At 38.1% G+C, this 15,902-nt stretch overlaps 8 protein-coding genes across 8 annotated transcripts; 4 read left to right on the plus strand and 4 right to left on the minus strand.

Annotated features, from left to right (window-relative positions):
* Positions 1 to 113: 113 nt before the first annotated feature.
* BDF20DRAFT_798934 (high mobility group box domain-containing protein) lies at positions 114 to 3,021 on the plus strand (the record flags this gene model as incomplete). The annotated part of the gene is made up of 7 exons (XM_053076327.1): positions 114 to 206; positions 446 to 505; positions 588 to 652; positions 1,049 to 1,143; positions 1,681 to 2,114; positions 2,221 to 2,326; positions 2,993 to 3,021. Coding segments are annotated over 7 exons (882 nt in total), but the record flags the coding sequence as incomplete, so codon positions are not given.
* A 210-nt stretch (positions 3,022 to 3,231) lies between these two features.
* BDF20DRAFT_812958 (uncharacterized protein) lies at positions 3,232 to 3,909 on the plus strand (the record flags this gene model as incomplete). Its single annotated transcript, XM_053076843.1, has 2 exons — positions 3,232 to 3,355; positions 3,509 to 3,909. 2 exons carry the CDS (start codon positions 3,232 to 3,234, stop codon positions 3,907 to 3,909), a joined length of 525 nt encoding a protein of 174 aa, XP_052940273.1.
* A 1,312-nt stretch (positions 3,910 to 5,221) lies between these two features.
* BDF20DRAFT_811823 (uncharacterized protein) lies at positions 5,222 to 5,413 on the plus strand (the record flags this gene model as incomplete). The annotated part of the gene is made up of 1 exon (XM_053076726.1): positions 5,222 to 5,413. A coding segment is annotated over one exon (192 nt), but the record flags the coding sequence as incomplete, so codon positions are not given.
* A 691-nt stretch (positions 5,414 to 6,104) lies between these two features.
* BDF20DRAFT_842237 (uncharacterized protein) lies at positions 6,105 to 7,070 on the plus strand. The gene is made up of 2 exons (XM_053079487.1): positions 6,105 to 6,712; positions 6,795 to 7,070. The coding sequence occupies exons 1-2, from the start codon at positions 6,203 to 6,205 to the stop codon at positions 6,813 to 6,815; spliced, it is 531 nt and encodes a 176-aa protein (XP_052940275.1). The 5' UTR covers positions 6,105 to 6,202; the 3' UTR covers positions 6,816 to 7,070.
* Positions 7,071 to 7,821: 751 nt separating this feature from the next.
* BDF20DRAFT_811976 (ribosomal L29e protein family-domain-containing protein) lies at positions 7,822 to 8,175 on the minus strand (the record flags this gene model as incomplete). The annotated part of the gene is made up of 3 exons (XM_053076743.1): positions 7,822 to 7,902; positions 7,977 to 8,041; positions 8,139 to 8,175. The coding sequence occupies 3 exons, from the start codon at positions 8,173 to 8,175 to the stop codon at positions 7,822 to 7,824; spliced, it is 183 nt and encodes a 60-aa protein (XP_052940276.1).
* Positions 8,176 to 8,828: 653 nt separating this feature from the next.
* On the minus strand, positions 8,829 to 10,313 carry BDF20DRAFT_811386 (Bin/amphiphysin/Rvs domain for vesicular trafficking-domain-containing protein; the record flags this gene model as incomplete). The annotated part of the gene is made up of 5 exons (XM_053076684.1): positions 8,829 to 8,981; positions 9,056 to 9,490; positions 9,539 to 9,703; positions 9,856 to 9,927; positions 10,038 to 10,313. 5 exons carry the CDS (start codon positions 10,311 to 10,313, stop codon positions 8,829 to 8,831), a joined length of 1,101 nt encoding a protein of 366 aa, XP_052940277.1.
* A 650-nt stretch (positions 10,314 to 10,963) lies between these two features.
* BDF20DRAFT_842255 (uncharacterized protein) lies at positions 10,964 to 13,300 on the minus strand. Its single transcript, XM_053079488.1, has 8 exons — positions 13,175 to 13,300; positions 12,915 to 13,108; positions 12,530 to 12,829; positions 12,135 to 12,451; positions 11,967 to 12,057; positions 11,652 to 11,904; positions 11,427 to 11,591; positions 10,964 to 11,349 (listed from the first exon to the last, which is right to left on the minus strand). Exons 2-8 carry the CDS (start codon positions 12,936 to 12,938, stop codon positions 11,327 to 11,329), a joined length of 1,173 nt encoding a protein of 390 aa, XP_052940278.1. The 5' UTR covers positions 12,939 to 13,108; positions 13,175 to 13,300; the 3' UTR covers positions 10,964 to 11,326.
* Positions 13,301 to 15,501, minus strand: BDF20DRAFT_842261 (26S proteasome subunit RPN7-domain-containing protein). The gene is made up of 5 exons (XM_053079489.1): positions 14,967 to 15,501; positions 14,585 to 14,883; positions 14,364 to 14,498; positions 13,575 to 14,285; positions 13,301 to 13,515 (listed from the first exon to the last, which is right to left on the minus strand). The coding sequence occupies exons 1-5, from the start codon at positions 15,031 to 15,033 to the stop codon at positions 13,366 to 13,368; spliced, it is 1,362 nt and encodes a 453-aa protein (XP_052940279.1). The 5' UTR covers positions 15,034 to 15,501; the 3' UTR covers positions 13,301 to 13,365.
* Between the last annotated feature and the right edge of the window lie 401 nt (positions 15,502 to 15,902).

Genomic DNA, 15,902 nt, shown 5'->3' on the forward strand with positions numbered 1-15,902 from the left:
CATATGAAACAGCCATGGATTCGTACTCAACAAATCCATTGCCTACAGCGGTCACCACGATTGATTCTATTTCAGGAAAGCCAAAGGTTTCAACTGCTCCTTTTGCAGAGAGTGAACAATTGCTAGTAAAGGAGTTCTTGGATAAATGCCATTTATCACAGTATATTCCTGTATTCATGGAAGAAGGCTTTGAGACCTTACAGGCGGTAAAGTATAACTAATATAATGACAAGTTGTTCTGAGGGACATAAAAAAAGGGGGGGGGGCGGAGAGAGGGGCGGGGGAAAGGATAGCTCAAAAGGGGCTGCTTTCAGCAATTTTATACCCACCCACCCACCCGCGATTTTTGGGATCCCGTTTCTGTGCCCGTTTTGGTAGGTGCCTTATGGATCGTAGGCTCATCAGATTTTTTCTATCTACATATTGTGTTATACAATATATATAGATCATGGAAATTACTGAAGAAGATTTAATTGCCATGAATGTCAAAAGAGGCCATAGAAGGGTAAAAACCGATGAATAATTCCTCATAATGTCAGTCGTTGTTTTGTTTTGTTTTTTGACAGTCAGTCCTTCTTTACTATCAGGTAATTCAAAGAGGTATCGCAACGTTGAAGGGAGTACCAAAAACCCAACCTTTGAATTTCTATGGGTATAATAACGTCCCAATGGCTACGGTCTTCGCTCCTTCTAGTAAGTATGAAGTACTATTTCTTTTTTCGAATATTGAATTATTCTCCTTTAACCAAGAATGAACTCTCTTAGAAAATTCCGAAAGCGATACGTCTAATGACCGTCCAAATAGAGAAAGGATAAGCTCTGCTACCAACAGTACGTCCACGAGTGGGTACGGCTCTATGTCTTCTTCTTCCGGAATAAGAGGCTATCATTCGAAGCATCAACACCCCCTCTACAACAATTCATTTTCATCTTCTTCCACATCCATGGATACCATGAGTAACAGTAATGGTATTAACCCCAATCCGTGTGAGCAACAACAAGATACATCACCTATTCCAACCCATCACTTGTATAACACACAACAAAGCCCTCTTGCGAATAATGATATCCGATCCTTATCTATACAGTCTCCCATAACAACTCCTCCGATTCAGCATGTGCATTCATCTCCCACTGCTGCAGGTACATCGCCCATTTCGCATCAGCATCAGCATTCTTCTGATCCTCATAGTTATTATAACAATAACAATCGTTCTCGTAATAACCGTCAACATCATATGTACGAGCCTTATTCGTCCCATCGCCATCAATTACATCATATTCTATTCCCTACGCATAACCCTCCCCATACCCTCTCTTCTTCAGCAAATGCTCAAGCGCCATTATTCGACTCTGTACCCTCTTCTTGTAACACAGTCAGAGAACGACAAGAACCAAGACGCTACAATCAAACATCACCTCCCCTCTCTTTAACATCTCAGCAACCACGAAAGTCTTCTCCTTTGATTATACATGATAAAAGATCTTCATTCTCTTCGCAAGATGAAGATGATGATGATGAAGAGGATACATATGGTAGGTTTACATTAACCGTAGTAGTTAGGGATAGGCGAGTTGGTTGAAATCAGTATGGGGTATTCAATTTATTTATCTAATTTTTTCAATGTATAGACGCTAGGAAGGACGCTCGAGCAACCACAACCACAGCCGTGGATCTAGGGGAAAATGAAGATAATATAGACGATGACAGCAATAACAATAGCAACAACAACAACAACAACAACAACAACGATGATGACAGTAATTATGCTGATGATGACAATGACGTGTATGGAGACTCCACCACCACAACCTCATCTTCTCATAATCACAATATTTTGCGAAGGAAATATAAAAGACACCCTAAGCTTGATAAAAATGCACCTATCAAGCCTCCTTCAGCTTATATAATGTTTTCCAATGATGCACGTTCTCAACTAAAAGACAGACATCAACTACATACCATGTCGTTTGTCGAAATTGCCAAGTTAGTAGGTGATCAATGGAAGAACTTAAGTCCGGATCGAAAACAGGCCTATGAAAGAACGGCGATGAGGGCGAAGGACGAATATATCGCAGCGTTAAATGAGTACAGAAAAACCAAAGAGTACAAGGTAAAGTCTTCATCCGATGTTCTATCTCCCTCCCCCTCCCCCCCCCATGCCCGGTCATGACCATTCGAATGCTTACACGCTTCGTTTCTCCCCTCCTTATGAATAGGAATATCAAAAATACTTGAAGAAATTCAAAGCTGAGCAAGATGCCATGAATAGGAAAATTGCTAGAATGCGCAAAAAAGCAAAAGAAAGAGGATCGCCTGGCAGTGGTAGCTTAGCTGATGTCAGTTCGAATAACGAAAAAGCAAGTAGTAGCTCGGGTAGCAATGGAAGCAGCGGCGATAATAGTAGTTCGGTTGTCTATCAGCCCTCCATACAGGTTACTGCTTCTACTACCCCTTCAGTAAACAGTCCAACATTAAGCGTAAGCTCGACAGATAATAATAACTCAATGAATATGATACCAGACAATAGCAACAACAGTAATCTTACGAATGATAAGGTTGACATGACAACAACAACAGTTGATATGAACAACGACGATGCTGGCTATGCCTCTTGTCAGGACAAACAAAGCTAGAAACCTTGTCTATGAACCCGCTTGTTTCTTTTAATTTATCAAGTATATTATATATGTTTATTGTGTCTATTTTAGTTTTGCTTCATTTTCTTTGTTTCTATTTTTTTGAATTTTTTGTTAGTAGTGCCTACATTTGTAGCATTAGAAGTACTTTTATGTTTTAATCCATAGGCTTATTCATTTCTTGGTTATATTCAATGATTTGCGAGCTCGCTTTTCTTATAAACCGCATAGTATCTTGCATAAAGATAAACTTCACATTAATTGTTGATAAGTTTACACACGTTATGTCAGCATCGATAGTCTTGTACAACCCATATTGACTCGTACATACAAATCCTTTTTTGTGCAAAAGATCAGCGAGAATACCCTATAAACCTGCTTACTTTTATACCATAACGTTGCTGTTATGTCACGCAAAAAAAAAAGAAAAAAATAAAAAGATTAAAAAAAAAACTTCCCCACTCATATTTAACTTTTTTGAAAAAGTTACATAATCCTAGTTCTTTACTAGCACCTGGTTCCTCTTTCTTTTTTTCTTTTGCTCAACACTTTTTTTGTCAGCACCCCTACAACTATTGTCAACCTCCAGCCATGGTATCCAAATCCATTATTCATGTCATTGGTCTCAATTTGACAGTATACGGTTTAGACGAATATGAAGATTTGCCCAAAGGGACTCCGGTTACAGTCTTGTTCGCCCTTCACGGCAGACTTCGTAAGTGCCTTCAGAATGTCAAACGAGAGTGACAAGTGATCACCACTTGGTTGAAATGGACAAACCATTGAGTTTCAGAAAAATCAAACTAAACCTTTTTTCTCTCAAAAAAAAAAAAATGGGGGCGGCGGCGGGGTTATACTATCTATGCAGAAAACCAAGATAAAATGGAACCTATATCTCAAGCCATCTGTCGATTGAACAATCAATATCAGAATGGAAATCGATACATCATCGTTGTCACTTTTGATGCACCTAATCATGGTAGTCGTTTAGTGAACAAACTATCCAATCATACTTGGATGGAAGGGCCTCATCGAAACCCTCATCATGCGCTTGATATGTGGACTTTAGTCGTATCTATGTCTCAAACTGTCACTGAGTTGATTGATGTATTGGAATTTTACCTATTTAAAGATGCTAGCAAATCCTTGGTAGAGGTATGGGGTGTGCTAGGCTTTTCCATGGGTGGACATGCGACCTTTTTAGCAGCTGCCAATGGTATTGCATTAAGTAGAGCCTGTGGACATTGTTTCATCTCCGTTCCCTACTAATCTAAATGTTTTATCCCAGATCCTCGCATAACAGTGGCTATTCCTATCGTTGGTACCGCAGATTATATGGCGTTGATGGATGCTCGATTAGACCAAATTATCAAATATTTACCGCAAACAAAGGATAAATACCTTCCTTCACGATTTCATCACACCGTTCGTCAATACATTCATGACTTGGATCAAAAATTAAAGACGAAGCATATCCTTATTATGAATGCCGAAAAAGATCAACTTGTGCCAGCGAAATACAACCTGCTACTTGTGCGATCTCTAAGAAAGCATCACATTATGAAGGAAGGATATGGTTGGGACTATTATCTTGTGCCTAATATAGGTCATGAATGGTGTCGCGAAATGATCAACCGTGCTTCTGACTGGTGTTATTATTGGATGGTCAAAGGATCGAGAAGCTATGACAATAAACCTGGAGAATCCAAAATCTGAATAAAAGGGAGCAATTTGACATATTATTTTTTTTAAAAAAAAAAAGGATCGCGCAAAGCGTAGAAATTCATTTTCCAACAGTTGCTTACTATTCAATATGTTTTAAGTTTGCTAAGATATGACAGATCAATCATTCTCGTCCCGTTTCTCACCTCTGAATTTAAAAAATGAACAAGTATGATGACAATGATGAATGAATATGTCTCTGGGATCTTTTTGCTTTCGAGCTGCTTAAAAAAAAAATAAACCAAAAAAAAAACAAAACAAGTGCTAAAAAAAAGGAATTCTATTTTTATGGAGACAAAAATAAGTTCTTAGATACTCTCTCTCTCTCTCTTCTTTCTCTTCAATTTCATACTTTCTTTGTCTCTCTCTTTTCCCATATCGCTCTCCTTCTAAGACCCACTCTGAGATTCATACAAGCAAATTTGCAACTTATTATCAATGCAGCCCTTTGACGTAGGCGGCACGGACAGTACAATTGCTACACCGCAGTCTGCTTCTGCTTTTACCTCTAAACATACGTCTATTCCTACAATTACAACTACCGATTCAAAGCCGGTTGATAGTACAGCATCTTTTGTTTTTCCGTTGATTTATGTAGAAAGTCTACAGCGTGCTAACTGTATTTGTCATCATCATTTTAAACTTGTAGACGATAATACCAGGAGTCAATCAGGCATTGACGGAAAACAAGGTCTTAAACTCGATGCGCTGTCAGCTGCGTCTTTAGACCAGGTATAGATATATGATCAAAGCAACTGATTTTCATGAATCTATTTTGGTATAAAAGGAAATCCCGATATTTTAACCTTTTTTTTTTTGGATGTTTCATGCATTTGTCAAAACTTAGACATTTCAAGAAGAATTACAACATGTCAATCGATGGTTCAGTTATTTGACGGAAGCAGAGCGAACAGCCACCGTGGTCACACTATTACAACATTCTTCTCCACTGCAAATCACCTTTTTTACTCATTTACTTCAAGAAATGAAAAAGTCCAAAGCTGAAACAGTGAATCGAAGTGAGTGTTTGTTCTTTTGCCCCCCCCCCTGAAAATGCACAAAGAATTTTTCAACCCATTAATACTCCATCCTAAATATAGGCTCCCAGAGGGCTTCTGCTTTGATGAATTTGAGTATAAGGGCGCCAACACAACAACTTCATCCTTCTACCTCATCAACAGCAAACCCCGCTTTAGGCGGCCTCCATCTCAATAATAGACATTCCTATGCTATCGGCGACCCTATAAACGATAGAAGTGCATTGTTCGGATTTATGGGCACTGACTGGTTCAGCAGCCCCGACGAGAATACAGCATCTGCGAAACTGCAACAACAAACACAGGAATCAAAATTGAGCAATGCTTCTACCGCTAGGACACGTCCGGCATCCTCTATTGAACATGAATTTGATCCTTCTTTTGCTAATTCTTGGCTAAATAGAAGACAATCCAATATTATGCTACAACAGCAACAGCAAAATTTTATTGAAAGGCCACGGTCTGCTGATATTTCCTCCTGGTCAACAGCCACACCAGGAGGGACACACCCTCCATCCTTGTTGAGTAGTCTAAACCGGCCATCGAAACATACATCCTGGATGCCGTTTGATTACACCACGCTTCATGAGGATGAATATGATAGTCCAGACTTTCTATCCACCACGACTACTCAGCATCCATTCAATACTACCGCGACTATCAACAACAATACCAATAGCAATCAATTTCCAGCATTTAATAGTAGCAGAAGACGTTCTTCGTATGCTCTACAATCACAATCACAATCACAACCACCACCACCACAGCAGCAGCAGCAGCAGCAGCAGCAGTATAACCCTGTCATGTACGGTTCCTCTTTCAATTCAAACTCTACAGCAAGATTATCTACTTCGAGATCATCTTCTCAGGAAAGTGCTTCTCAAGATGGGTTGTATGGCTATAATAGTGACTATAGTGAACCTGTTCCTCCAACAAGCGCTTCCCACCGATCCCATCAACATCCACGCCATTCCCAACAACAGCAACAACACGAACAGCCACCGCATTCTATGAGTAGCAGCCATTTGAATGGGATGCATCCTCAAACTATCTCAACAACATCGACTTCTACTTTCATGAACAATGATAATAACGACGATTACAATGTCAATTTGGATTTGGTAAAAGATGTGCCTGCCTGGCTCAGAAGTATGCGTTTACATAAATACAATCCCATTTTTGAAAAAATGCGTTGGCAAGATATTATCCAACTGGATGATGAGGCGTTAAAGACCAAAGGCGTAGCTGCTCTTGGTGCCCGACGTAAAATGTTGAAAGTGTTTGATCAAGTAAAGGAATATTGTCAGCAAAATGTAAGTTCCCTTTTTTTAATTTCCCTTTTCTTCTTTTCCAGAACAAGACACGAACCTCATTGTTATCCCTTCTCTTATTTAGAATATTGAGTACAGTACTTGAGACCCACTATTTAAAAGGCAACTGAAAGACATCCACCCATTGTTTGACTTTTTCATACGATGTTGGACTATGCCATTGATTGTTGAGTCTGCTCTTCGTTAACGCTTACTCTACTATCACTATTGTTTACAAAACTCGCAAATGAAAAAATTATGCTTTGCACATCGAGGAAGCAAGTTTGCAAATTTTTGCAGAATTTGTTATACTTGTACGAGAAATAAATGTTTATTTGCTGTCGTCGGTTTGAATTATGACAAATGCTTTTATTTTTCTCGTTTTCTCGTAATCACATTGGAAAAATGTATTTTATTCAAACAAACAATTCTTGTATGAAAAGAAGGAAGGCTCTACTGTCAACGAATATGGCAGGTCGGGAGCCCATTATATGGAAGGGAAGATAACGCCTAAAATGGATGCTGTAATAAGAAAAGCAACAGCCAAGTCATACATTGTTACTACCATATATCCAAGGTCATAACCAAGTAAACTGTATATTCTAAATGACAGCCTACTCAACCTTTTACAATACAGCTAAGATCGTGTAGGAATCATCACTTGTTCTATATTCATTTCCTTCTCCACTTTTTTTACTTCAGCGATAATGAAGTAAGACGATGTCGAACAATTTGAACAAGTTCCTCATGTCTCATATAATTTTGTCAAATAAATACAGCACTAGGAATTTGACTCCATTTGGACGCATTTGAATCTTTTCTCACTATTTTGGTCCGAAGACTGTAATCGAGCTTTTTTTTTTCTTTTTTGAAGGACAGGTGCAATCCTTGTTGCGCAAAATCAAACCTGTTTTGGTAAACTTTTCGTTCTAGATGCTTTGTCAAAATTGTCATCAATATAATCGAGAATAATTACTTTGATAAATTATATTTGCAAAAAAAAAACGAATGATTGTTGCTATGTTGTATATATGAACAGGGTTGTATGTCTATTTGCGCGAAAAATTACACAAAGGGGAAGACGGAGGGTGTCCTTCTATATTAGTTCCACCTTAGTTGTTCTTGGAAGCTGCAAGAGCCTTTTGAGTGCCCTTCTTGGCAAAACGTTGGTTACGAAGGAATTTGGCATCCAACTATAAGTGGTAGTAAATTAAGTTCAACTTCGTTAGTTTCAACTGTGAATGGCGCATAGTTAGGGCCAACTTACATGCTTTTGTGGGCGATACTTGTGGACGATGGGCTTCTTAATACCGTTACGATGAGCCTTCTTGTCTATTTCAAAAAAATTCCATTTATGCAACCAGAAAATCAGAAAGTGTCATTTAAGTATACTTTTTCTTAAACCAGTCAATCTCTCGTTTGTATTTACTTTGGTTGTGGTTGGTGTGATTCTTAGACTTGGCCATTCTGGTATACTAAAAGCTGTTTAGTGAGTCCCACTTTGAATCAGGCATATTCACCATTGACGAAGGGGTCCATAGTATGATTTTATGTAAGTTGACACTGCGCCTAATTTGCTGGATACAATCATACATCCCAACAGGGAATCTATCCATCCATCCATCCATCCATCTCTGATAGTTTGACCATCCATTAGGCGTTTACTATAACTTATCATCTATATTCCCCTTTGGCAATGGTTATCTTATAATTGTTGCTGCCTTTACCTTGACAAAAAGAGGAAGTGTTCTAACTGCAATTATCACCCAAGGCGGGGCTTTACCAGCGCCAGTGCAGTGTGGGGAGCTTCTGATCACCTCACCATAACCTTTTCCTTGCATTGATTGTCCGTGTGCGGCCGCCAGCTGTTGGCGTTACTTTAAATTCAGATTAAACATTATCAAATGTCTCCTGATGAATGCATAAGACTCGCCATTTTCTTCCCTCTTTTTAGCTAAAGAAGTAAGTAGGCTCTTGTTTCTTATTTTATTGCAGATTAAATGAACAATACTGATGAGACCGGGGACGGGAGAGCAGATGACATGTACACCTTGTTGCATAACATTATAAAACAGTGGGGGGGGATTTATTAGAGAAAAACAAGGCTATCCTATATACTCTACTCTTCATCTTCGATATTACGATACATTGATTCTTGAGTTAGTTTAATTCCTTCTAATTCTGGCACTAAGGAAGAGAACAAATCTTGAGCATGCTTGAAATAATTTAATTGAGCACGAGCAAATTCTGTCAAATCACTTAAAAATTCCGACTACACATACACATAGACAAATTATCTGTTAGTCCTAGACTCTTTTGACAGACGCACTATAGTAGGAAACTTACGTCTTCTAATGCAGCCTTCATCAATTGTGTGGCTTCCTCAACAGCGCCCACAAATTGATCTTCAGCTTGCTCAACATCTAATCTTGCCAGATCCAGTTTATTTTGAGGAGCATCTCTGTAGTTGGCTTTAGCCGCATCTAAGGCCAACCGCTTCGATTGCACTTGGCGTCTTGCTTTATTTGCACCATCAATAGAGCTCTTTAATTTACCCTGAAGTGGTGTATTTAATCGGTTCGCAACTTCTTGATCCATATGGACACGAGCATCACCTAATTTTTCAGAAGCGGCGCCTAATTTCTCTAAAGCGGCCCCTACACAATCATCGACACCAATTTCAATGGCTGACTGTAAAGCAACGCGTCCGATAGCATGAGAAAGTGTTTTTGGATGCTCTTCTACGACTGGTGTTAAAACAGCAGAAGCAGCGCTTGTTGGCTCACCAGCATCAGGTGTAGCAGCATCCGTAGCAGCAGCTGTCGAAACAGCAGAAGGCTGCTTAATTCTGAATTGTTGAATTTGATTAGTTACAGTATTCGTCAAACCACGAAGCGACTCTTGAAGTTGAACAGGATAATCATAATAAGGTGCACTGTATGTTTTTGAAACCTTGAGAATATTCTGATATACATGATTGAGCGCGTCAACTCTCTAATAATGCACGGAAAAGGTGTTTAAAAAAAAAAAAAAGATTTTTTTTTTGTTTTAGGAAATTAATTAATTAGTGCAAGGCTGTTGAATACATAATAGCAACATGTATTTCATTCATGGCTTCATATTAAGGTCTTACAACTATCGCTTACCTTTTCTAAATCCTTATATTCTTCAGGGAGCTCAGTTATATCACCTGCTGTACCTAATCTTTCTTGGGCCATCTATTCAATAGTTTTAAGAACGCATACATTTGATTGATTAATACACGACTGGCTCTCGCTCCTTGAATAAACTAAGAAGTGTAAGTTGCTCGAAACCCCCTCCCCATTACCTGTCTCACTTGAACAAATCCTTTGTTTAATCTTTGCGTGAATGGACTAATCTTTGTCGGAAACATAGCCAAGCTGTCCAACGTAGACTCTAAGAGAGCAGAAGGTTTGGGTCGTTTGTTGTTGGCCTCTGTTAGATTTGGGACACCAGTAGTACCATTACTTGTAGGCTCTACAGCAACTTGAATAGTATCTTCTTGTTCTTTCAATGGACCATCATCAACGTTAGGCTTATCAATTATGTTTGATTCTTCATTTAGAGTACTCGCGGTAGCCATATCAGGTAGTTTGGCTAACTCACCAACGTTAGACTTCAATTCTCCAGGAACGGAGGTGTCCAATGTATATTTAGCAATATTGTCTGACATAATAATTTACTATAAGTACTGACTAGCTCAGTTTTTTGTTCAAAGAAGGAAAGAAAAAGAAATGCATATTCCCCAACTTGCCAAGTTTGCACAATTTAAAATAGAAATAACATTAAGGTTGCAGGAATTTGAATTTAGGAAACAATAACTTTAAATTCCGAACGTAAAGAGCAATTCAGGGCCATCAATGGTACTGATACTAAGAATTTTTCAGTTTCTTATGTCAAATGTTGAAAAGATTTTAAAATAAAAAAAAAAACGCACTTTACAGCTGTTTGTACATATTAAAAAAACATAAGGCATTTCTTTCTATTCAGAAACTCTGTCCGTCAGCCTGACCAGTAACTTACTTGAAAACGATAACAATCACCAGTTTAACCTCAGGTCAAATTTCTAGCTTGGACAGGCAAATGCGCAAAGAGCATATAAGATGCCTACATTAGTATTAAGAGTAGGGAATGTTTGATAATGAATACATATCATTTTCAAATAAATAGGAACAAATTGAACCCTGCAGCTGCAATGTTCAACTAGTAGTATGAGATACCGTCAGCAACTGATTTACCCAATACCCAAGCACCGGTAAGAAATAATAGTTAATAAGCATGAGGATGGATCATTTTAGCTCTTTAATTAATGGAAACAACAACCATTTTGCGCATTTAGGAATATGCAAGATTAATTATAAGAGTTATTTTGGCTGACTCTAAGTTAATTCTTTCACTTCATATACGCACAATCAAATTCAAAGGGTTTGTTTGAGTTCATGTAATCTGTAGGATTTGGGAGAGTCCAACAAGTGCATCATAGTGATCGTTAACCTGGCAAAACTTACCGATGTCTAGTCAGAGAGGAAAAACGAAGGGTATACTATTTTTATTCCAGACCTCTTGTAAAAGTTATACACCGTAAAATACACTTTACTATGAAATTGCATGTGAAAATACTTTGGAAAAATCATAAATTAAACGCTTCCATCATCGTTTTGTACATTAATATGCTGTTGTTGTTGTAACGTTTTACCGCTGTTGGCCTGATTAGCTGCTGTTGATGCTGGCGTTCTTCGTTTCTTGGCGTTCTCTTTCAACATCTCCCACCTTTCTTTATATTTGTTCATCAATAACTTTTGTTTTTCATTTTGCAATGTTAGTTTTTTATTTTCATCTTCCAATTCTTTCAGGCGAGAAACTATCAGAAAACAGTCTTTAATAATAAGTGAGAAGAATTGAAAAACCAAGTTAAACTCACTTAAATCAGATCCATTAAGATGGGTGGTCGAGGGTATTGGCGGTGCTAAATGTCGAATGGCGGCAGTGGATCCATACATGTTTCTAGAGGTATATTGTTGATTATTATTATTTTGGTTGAGTAGTAGTGCATTGGCCGAGGATCTCATAAGATTAGATTCGTGCTGTGATTGCATTATTCTTTTAGCCTGTCTATGTATGTCGTTTCTGAACTGAAGCACACTGCTCTTAAGCATGCTGTTCTCTTCTGCTGACTATTTTACCAGATCATAGTTATATAAGTGGACGTAGTGAGAGCTCTAGAGCTGCGACTTACCATTTCCAATGCTTTTAGTCTCTTTCGTAACTGATCTAGCTGTTTCCGCAGACTGTCGTTCTCCAATCTGTATTCTTCATCAGTAATCGGCCTGTATGAAAAAGGGACGTCACCGTTTTAAAATTTCTTGAATTTTTTAAGGCGTTTGTTGTATAGCTTTGTATTTACCTTTCTCGATTGTCATATTCTGTCCTCATCTTCATATTATTCGAATACTCAACAAGATTTTCTTTACCGGGTGTTGGTACCATAAAGTAAGATCCAGACATATTGTTAGATTTTGTGCCTTTCTGCTGAAGCATAGATGAGTACTGGTACACCGTTTTGCGCGTTGTATCGGTCAGCTCAAGTCTAGTATATGGCAAGGGATAGTCATTTTCGTTCAAAGGTGCAGAGGTAAATGCGACTGCTGGATTAAGTAACTGTTGTACTAGACTTTCTACTGCTTCTAAGAACTTATTGAAAGGGTCATCTTCTTGATCTTCCTATCGTCATCAGACGTCAACGCAAAAGTATCATTAACAACATATGTGCATTATAGGCTTAGAAGATTTAATAATTACATTTGACAATAATGCGTAAGACTCCTCGATTTCGCTGATTCTATGATCATTGATATCTAATGGTTTTGCTGCTGTCTGTTTGTGTAATAATTTTGTAGTCTTTTGCCGAGATCTTCTGTCAAATAAAGCTTCTTGCTGCTGTTGTTGCTGTTGCCCACTTGACATAGCTATTTGATTGTGTACTGATGTTCCAGCCTCTTTTTGTTTACTGGCGACAGCTTTGATCCTTTGTAATCTTCGCATTGACTCATTCGATTTACGTTTATGATTTGCAGATAGCAGTCGTAGAGTCCGTACGGTCTATTGAGTATACATGTATATTCACTATTAGTGTTTCTACTATCAAGGCTTCGTTTTGCATCTGCTTTGTTTAGTGACGCTTTACTTCCGTATCAGCAGTATCCTTCATTGCTTTCTCAAACTGCTCTATTTTGATAAACAAAGGCTCGCTTAACCATACCGTTGCCTGAGAAACAGCTTTATCTTTGGTTTACCAGCTGCATTTTTATGAGCCTCGGCTGCTTCTGCCCATTGCTCCTTTTCCTCAAAATCCTCCGCCAAATTCGCGAATCGATGACCCTTTTTGCTGCCAATCAGTCAAATGTTACTTATACTACAAATAGGTGGAATTTAGTTCTTCTGTACCTTGTTGGTAGGTGCTTCAGACTCCATCCCAGTGTGGGCAATTTGCTCTCAAATGTGAAGTAATGAATATTCTGAATTAGTGGTTAACAAATGATTTTTACAAAAAAGGAAGAAAGAAAAAAAGAGTTCATCATGCAATGCTGATTATTTTAGAGCTTTTTTTTATTATTTTGTTGATGACAATGCCCGCTTCAATTTTTTACGTTTTTAACAATTAGATCTGCTTTCATCATATTCAGTCTTAACAAGAGTGCTTTTGTTGACTTTTCGAAATCTTCACCTGCTAAAAGAGATTTTTCGAATGCTTGGCTGCGTTTTTCTTGTTTATTTGTTCGTAGTATCTGGGAGGAGAGACATTTAGTAAAAGCATAAAATTTTTTACTGCATTATTTCATCTTACCTTTCTATGACTATCTATGCGTGCTGCTATTTTTCCTTTCTTTGCAATCAAAGCACACAATTCATCCTCCAACGTAGTCAAGCTCATATTAAATGCGGTAGCCATTTTCCTCATATCAATGACGGAATAGGGTAAGCAATATTGTACCATCGATTTTTCGCGCACTAACTGTATCATGGTTTCTACATGATGTGGTTGCAAATACATATCCATCTCCAATGAGGGCCTAAATCTGTTCTCAAGCAAATCAAAGCATACAGCATATTTTGACTTGTAAAATGATTCCACCAGATGATAAAGATCCGGCTCCATGACTAAAAAGCTTTTGAAATTAACGTTGTTCAATACTTTTGTGTAGAGTTCATTTCGACTGTAAGTAATAAGAGCACATAATGAGCCGTAGATAGCTATATCATTGGGTGAGATAATGTCGTTTACTGCATTATGAGTGCTGGTAGCCGATTCAAAAGATATCTCCGTCAAAGCGTTTGCTATGGATCTGTATTTAGTGATGTAAAAATCTGATGGTTGTTGCTGTCCTCCACTTCTGCTATTCACGCCACTACCACTAGTCATTCCGAGTGCTACAATAGCTTGGCAACATCTTAACCTAGCTATCGTGTCAGCATCGTCCTTTACATTGGGGATAGATTCTGCACGAGAGATATAGGTTTGAATAACATGTGAAAAGTTGCCTTCATCTATATATATCTATTAATTATATTCCGCGTTAGGAACTGAAATGTTAGGGGCCACTCAAAGAGACCCTTGATCAGAATGCTTCTTTACCTTGATGGTATTGAAACACATCTCTAATACGTGGGAGCTTCCTATGCAATAATCTCTTGTACGGACATAATTCTTTAACGCATTCGCAAAATCGCCTTTTTTATAATAGAAGTTGCCGATTTCTTGATGACTTATCTGTTATGATGAATGAAAAATTGTAAATAGAGATTAAAAAGGACGAGGCACTTAGATATTTGTGTCTGCTTTGCATTTTCACCTACTCTAATCTCCTCTTTATTGATATGACTTTTGGCCACTTTGAGTTGCGCGTCTAATGTATCTATTGTTTGCTTGCACTTTTTTGCTGTGTTTTTTAGCCACTGTTCATCAATCGGTATCTCTGGTTGATTTTGGCTGCGTAATAAAGCATTTAATTGCTCTAAAATTTGGGTATACTTAGTTGTGTTGAATGTTAACTCCTGAACATCCTTCAGCGCTGATTTATAGGCTTCGATCGCAAGTGTGATCGGTGTTCTCCTTTGTTTTGCTATGAATAAAGCCCTTGAAATGCGTGTATAACCTACAGATTAGCAGATGTTTGTAAGGTTTCTGAAAAGTAGATCTAGTAAGTTTGTGATCAAACATAGTGTTATCAGTAATCACCTGTATAATTGTTAATGTAAGACTCAAAGTCAAAGGACGTTGAAACAGCCGCACGAGTGTCGCTCATTGATAAGGCCGTATTGCTGGATTGCAGAAGATACAAGAAGCGAGCAATAAAACCCGTAGAAAGATGTCCCCAATCCCGAAACGTCGCACATAAATGCGGAGAACCGCTGCATGAACTTCTTACCGAAAGCTCAAACTGAAATTGTATATTGTACACGTAATAAGATATCTTGCCTCTAAAGCTGGCAATGCTCCAATTTTAGAATAAAGAACGAGTCCTAATCTTGCCATTGGTTCCATTGAACTCCTAAACCTATTCTGTTGCCTTCTCACGCTGTCTAGCGTGTATATCTAATGCAAATTTCACCAACCTATTACAGATAGTTTCTAAAGAGAGTTCTTTACAGTTTATCTGAGTAAATGCATTTGGATAAGTATGTAGAAGCTTTTAAAGATTAAAGCTATAATCGACAAAAAATTTGCCACAAGCTCGATATCAATGAAAAATGATTCTTTGTGTCCGACATAAGTTGCAAACAGAAAGAAAAGAGATTGTTTTTAAGCAACAATATACAATTTTTGTACAACATCCTGACATTTGATCTTCGCGCCATTTTGGTGCTACAGATTAATTTTGATGGGCACGGCAATTGCATTTGTTAGAGAGTCATTATTTGGCTGCTGCAAAAAAAAGTTATCCCAAGCTGCAGTTCAAGACGGGTATTTCTCACTGATAAAGGGGCCAAGTTATACCGGGAAGTTTGTCACTTACCGCAAGAGCATAGTCAAGAGACCTAAATAACGGTTAAAGGATACACGTTTCATTTGTCATTTATTATATTGTCATAGTTGGCTCAACCATAATTTGCTTCATTGTAGTCATAGAACAGTTACCAGACGCACTTTATAGCAAAGTATGTCGATTCTAAT

The sequence above is a fragment of the Mycotypha africana genome (genome assembly GCF_025528875.1).
Source record: "Mycotypha africana strain NRRL 2978 chromosome Unknown BDF20scaffold_1, whole genome shotgun sequence".
NCBI classification, from domain to species: Eukaryota; Fungi; Mucoromycota; class Mucoromycetes; order Mucorales; family Mycotyphaceae; genus Mycotypha; species Mycotypha africana.